At 41.4% G+C, this 6,000-nt stretch overlaps 1 protein-coding gene across 1 annotated transcript in view; it reads right to left on the reverse strand.

The window, feature by feature from the left end:
• Positions 1 to 6,000, reverse strand: part of cacna1bb (calcium channel, voltage-dependent, N type, alpha 1B subunit, b) — a 144,786-nt gene that overhangs the window by 55,179 nt on the left and 83,607 nt on the right. The window contains exons 15-18 of the mRNA XM_042709342.1: positions 4,796 to 4,868; positions 4,485 to 4,602; positions 3,437 to 3,504; positions 1,983 to 2,089 (exon numbers count right to left, since the gene is read on the reverse strand). Coding sequence (XP_042565276.1) covers positions 1,983 to 2,089; positions 3,437 to 3,504; positions 4,485 to 4,602; positions 4,796 to 4,868 — 366 coding nt within the window. The remainder of the gene's footprint in view (positions 1 to 1,982; positions 2,090 to 3,436; positions 3,505 to 4,484; positions 4,603 to 4,795; positions 4,869 to 6,000) is intronic.

Consider the following 6,000-nt stretch of genomic DNA (forward strand, 5'->3'; position numbering starts at 1 on the left):
AAGATTCAGTGAAAACTGTGGAGATGTATCTGAATGCCTATCATATCAGCATGCGGCATGCATGCAATTATTTGCATGGCTGCAAATAATTTCATTTTACAAATGCAGCATATAGCTGTCTTACAAAGATGATCTTTTTGGATATATACATTGAAAGCTACGCATTACCCTGGTTTAAATGGGGAACTAGACTTCTCCCCTTTTTGTAACTGTCTCTGATTTAATCATCATGTGTAATCAGTCCTGTATGTATTTACAACTGAATTATTAAGATGTTTCCATATATCTTCTTTGTTTGTTTTTTTATCACCGTTTTAACCTGACAGTACATTTAAATGTGTGGTTTCCTCAGCCTGGTAACCCATTGTCATTCATGTGACTTTACCTCTCTACATTAATCATGTGACTACTTACCTGTCCATACTGATCGTGTGATTACTTGTTAACATTTACAAGAAACAGCCCAAAGGCAGCCATTTTGACTCACTTGGTGGCTGAAATGCATAAGCATTTATCTGTAATTGTAACTGAATAGCCAATAGATATTAAAGGCTTTTTGAATGTATTGAGTGCCTCAGATTTATTTAACGATACATAAATAACCGTGAACTTAGTAAATGAGGCATGGGAGGATATAGGGATATCATAGTGCTGCTTCTTCATCATCTGCTAGTCAGTAAAGACTAGGTAATGAGTACAAATGTGATGACAGATGATTCATGTCATTAAAAATTAATGAAAAGTGGCTGCCAGCACATATGTAGGAAGAAATGTTGACCGTGGCCATTACCAAAGGGTGACATGAAAGTGCTTTAAGATGGTAGGCTATGGTCGAGTTATTCACACATGCAAACTGTGCAAAAATCATTATGAATTATTCTAAATGGAATGGAAACACTTGAGTGCAAACGTTTAATTTGCTTTTACCCTCACAATTAAAAAAACATCTTCAGTCACACTCACATGGGACCTTATCGGCCAAAGAAAAGTCACAGTAAACGGAGTGGTTTTAAAGAAATAAAACCTGATGAAATTGGTCTGATATCACAGGAAAGGGTGCATTACTAGAAATGGTTATGGTTGAGCCTGGTCGAGAGAAATGACCTACACATCAGAGGTATTCAGGCACACTGCTATATGCTGCAGTGTAAGAAGACAAGAAGTTAACCAACTCTATTTCCACCAACGAACTATCAGAAATGTCAGCAACACATCAGCGGTCATGCTAACAGCAGCTAAGCTTGCTAACAAATCTACAGGTGCCTGAATGAAGACACCTAGCAATGAAATGAGTAATGACATAATTACATGCCTCAAAGCTTCTTGAAGGTAGAGAGGGACGCCCCTGCACTACCAGAGCAGGGGCGTCCCTCTCTACCTTCAAGAAGCTTTTGAAGACACAACTCTTCAGAGAGCACCTCCCTTCCTAAACTGGCACTTTGACTAGTGCTTAACTTGCACTTACAGCAGTTACATTTCTGCACTCTTTTCTAATTCGTTTTTTCTTATTTATTATGTAAAGTAGTATTTATTGTTACACCAGGGTTCTAATGCTCGTAGCTTGACTGTTCTCTCCCTTGTACGTCGCTTTGGACAAAAGCGTCTGCTAAATGACTAAATGTAAATGTAAATGTAAATGTAATGTAATGTCAAAGACACAACACCCACTGTGTCCTTTGAGATGGAGAAGATATAGCTGAAAGTGTGCATTCACAAGTTGCAAACATTCATCAAATACTCTGAGGAATAGTACACATTTTTGGCGATAAACCCTGTCTATAAGGAAACAATCATTATATCCCCAGAGCACCAGAATACTGCAGCACACACACACAAAGTGACACAGAGTGATTATGCTATATGAAACTGAAAAAAAACAGATAGGCCACATAGGACAACACTGTGCTGTGACACAAATAAGCCAGATGGAGTCAAAAGACCAAAAGACCAAGGAACATCTAAAAAGCCTTTTGCAGACTTACGCTGTGATGGAGATGTTGGCCGCTGACATGGGGCTGACCTCCTTCACCTCCATGGCCTTCTGAAGGGCCAGCTTTTTATTGGCTTCTTCTTCCTGCTGTTCCTCGTCCTAGCCAATAGCAATACACCACAAAGTCATGGGGAGGAGGGGCATGAGCAGTCAAAGGCAAAGCAGCATCAAATCAGGAACTACATGAAGTTTCACTGACATTGATTGGTCTAAAATGGCATGAGCAAGGATATGCGTAATGCCTCATTACTATCTATAGTGCTGATATTAACATCAATGCTAAATGTGACAAGTAGGCCATATATGAGTATACAAGGTGTTACATTTAGGTGTTTTTCATATACTTTCAACTCATATTCCTCCCCCACAAGAATGTATCACATTCTCACCACCTTCATTAACACACAAATGGTTAGCAAGACCCTCCCTGTCTGCTGACATTCACACCTTTTCATATATAGGTAGACCCCATGCCCAGCATGCACCCAACTTACACCGTGAACCAGACCACAGACACACCCATTATGCTAAGTTGTGTATTCTATTGAGTATAACTAAAATGTAACTTGTATGCTGAGTGTGTTGTGTTGAAGAAAGGTCATCGTAGAGACACCAACCGCTGCGTGTGGTGAGAGAACAGAGCTAGGAGCATTAAGGAGACTTTGAAGACAAGGCCAACAAAGAAGAGAAACTACACTATGGAACATATCTCCTAATATCTCCTTCTCTCTCTCCATCGTAGCGTGTTGTGTGTGCTTGAGGTCTGTTACGGAGAATAAGCCGACACCCTACCAATCAGACCAGCATTCCATCGAGTTCTTTGGTAAAATCACGCAACCGCAACTAATGCCAGAGCTGAGATAGAGGTCTGTTATATTATAGTATAACAGTGGTGTTTTCACGGGGAAGTCAAATTGGTGGCATTCTGACCCAGGAGGAACGAGAAAAAAATCAGAGAATTGCAGAAGCCATTTCTGGGAACACTTCTCAGCCATTTCTGAGTACACTTCTAAGCCATTTCTGAGAACACTTTTCTGTGATTCCTTGGTAACATCAAAATTGCGTGCCCTGTTTTCACGGCCATGCTGATGCACTCTATACACCTTTTCTTTTATCCATCAGTCACAGGAGGACTGTTTTGAATGACTCCTTTATCTCAAGCAGCTCTTCTCAACAATGCCTGTGCACTAAAGCTCACTAGAAATGACGTCAAACAGACGTCTACGCAACCCTGTTCCTGGAGGCAGCTAATTATTATTTTCCATTTGCGAGGTGATACAGGTGCGTGAAGTGCTCTCGAGTGGCCCAAAGAGTGAGCATTGTGGCATCAGCACTGTCGTCATGACGCATTTCAACAGCTCTGATTGGCTGTGTTGAGCCTTTTCATCAATGGGCTTACTGGGAAACGGGGAGTCAGAAGGTGATAGCCTCAGAGGGCTGGCTTACCTTTGTGAGTTCCTGCGCATTAGCGAGGTTGTCAACCGCAATGGCCAAGAATACATTTAGCAGAGTGTCTGGTGAGGTTTAAGTTCAGGATTATCACCCCCATGATACAATTTTCTGCCATTTCCAAATACAAACAAAGGTACACCAAAACATCTATAGGATTGATACAGTACAGGTTCCATGCACAGGTGTTCTTACATTTCCTGAGAGAGCAATTTTACATTTGAGAAAATAGCTCCAAAAGTCAGCCTTAGAATAACCTTGCTTGAACACCTGAATAAAGACATTTATCTGAAACATCCTGTGATAGAGTTAATTTCGAAACACTCGTCATGACTTAAAAATATATTAATCAAGTGCCTTGTGTTAATAATTACCTTGTATGAATCATGTGCTTATGTAAGCAGGAACATGGCTTTTCTGTGTTTCTGTGTGTGTATAACTGAGATTATTAGGTGCTGGCGCTACTTAGTCTGCGTATGTGTAAGACCTACAGGCGTAAGTGAGGGAACTTCTTGTCTATGTTTGGGTGAGCTCAGAGGTGATTGGAAAGAGTCGAACTGTGCTTGTTCAACCCTCTGTAAAACTGACATCCTTGCATCTCAGAAAGTGCAGTTGGGATGACACAAAGGGACTTTTAGTCGAGCGTGGCTATTCTTGCTGACGTTAGAAACATTTATGGCGTTAGAGTTAGATAAATCTTAAGTATATAAACTCTGTGCGATGTTAGTGAAATTGCTTCACTTTCATCCTTGTGCTGTGAGTGAGCCCGATTGCAATTGTTGTTTGTAATAAAAATACTGATCTACAGCTCCGGAGTCCTGAGAAAACGTCCTGCTTTTTCAGAAACTGAGGACTGGATCAGTTTAAATCCTAAATAAAACGAATACCTGAATACAACTGTACATGGCAGCTCCTCAGGTGAAACATGCCTGAGGACTCACACCGAGAGATACGCTGGCACACATGTACGATGGAGATTACTAAAGTAAAGCAAATCGGCAAGTCGTTCCTTCTCGTCTCTCTGTGGAGTGTACACAAAGGATACAGTTTCCAAAAAGAGTGAGGATGATAAAGTAGACAGAGGAGAACATTCCGCCGTGGACGCCCCCCTGGGATTCAATCCCATGATACATCACTGCATTCCAGTCCTCTCCTGTCAGAATCTGTGGGTGGCAGACAATCGGATTTCAACCCTAGGCAGCAGTATTTCATCATATTGTGGAAAGATGGCTTCTTTTCTTCCATAACTTCTCATTATGAAAGCACACACTGCATTTTATCGGTATCATATTTCTTTTCTAATAAATCAGAAACAGAAGTATAAAATAGCCTACTTCAGAGAAAAAAGTTGCTTACCTGGAAGACTGTCATGATAGCAGAGGGAAAGTTGTCAAAGTTTGTAGTTGGTGTTTCATCTTCAAAGTTAAACCTGAGGTACAAGGCATAAGATAGTCGGCAAACTTGAATAGTTGCATAGTGGCTGCATAATTTCAGAGCTGTAGCCAAATTCAAGCACAAATATATGCAGTATACCTTTTGCATACACAAAAATACATGGAACAAGGCCAAGAGATGCAAGATCTGACAGGACAACAGATGACAACAGGTGAGGTTAATTACAGGGCTGTTACTTCCAAGATTTCACCATCTTCAGGGATCTGACTACTCCATAAACTGACAGGCGACATGGTTAAAAAACACATGGACTATTCCGCCGACCCCCATATTTCCATGCACCAACTACACCATCTGTCATGAGCTTTGAATCACTATTTGTCACAACACAAATGTTGACATTCATGCCGCATAGCAAAAGACCCGGTGATGATGCATATGCCTCACTATCTGTTCCACGCAGAAGCATGTACTGTAGGACATGCATACATGTGTCGTATATGTGACACGGTTATGCAACATACCACATCAAATTCACGGCACCTATTTTGGTCCTCTGACAGATGGTACAGTCCACTAGTATGATTAAACATAGGGCTGACTATTCCAAATGCCATAGGAACGAGTGATGAAAGGGGGAGGTAGAGATAAGATGAGAGAAGAGACAGATGGGGGAAGGACAGAGAGGATGAGTGCAAATTCAGTCCTCACTGTGTTGCTTCAGAGAGCACTCCAGCGATGCAACAAGAGGCTTATTTTACTGACCAGAGCATTGTTTTTGCTTCAGTGGTCACACCGTCCAAGAATCTCTATTTTTAACAGAGGGAAATCTTTTCCGCGAGAGGCCACTCCACACATGTCATTACCTCACACAGCGAGAGCCGCTCCGAGCCGCTTCCGACCACATTTTAACAAGAGATGCTGGGGTTCCAGGATTGCATCAGAGATGGCCTGAGGATGTTTTCAGACCTATGGCTTGTTTGCTTGGGTACACAACTGGTACTAAATAGTTTCCCATTGTTCAAATGTTGCATAATACCGTGGGTTTAGTTCGCCTTCACATGGCATTTTTTTCTAAATGTACCCGAAATTTTTAAATCCACGTGCTGGCAGACTGCTCCCTCATTGGTCACTTTTGTGTTTCTGCAAAAATACGCTCACTCGCA

The sequence above is a fragment of the Clupea harengus genome, chromosome 12 (genome assembly GCF_900700415.2).
Source record: "Clupea harengus chromosome 12, Ch_v2.0.2, whole genome shotgun sequence".
Lineage (NCBI taxonomy): Eukaryota > Metazoa > Chordata > Actinopteri > Clupeiformes > Clupeidae > Clupea > Clupea harengus.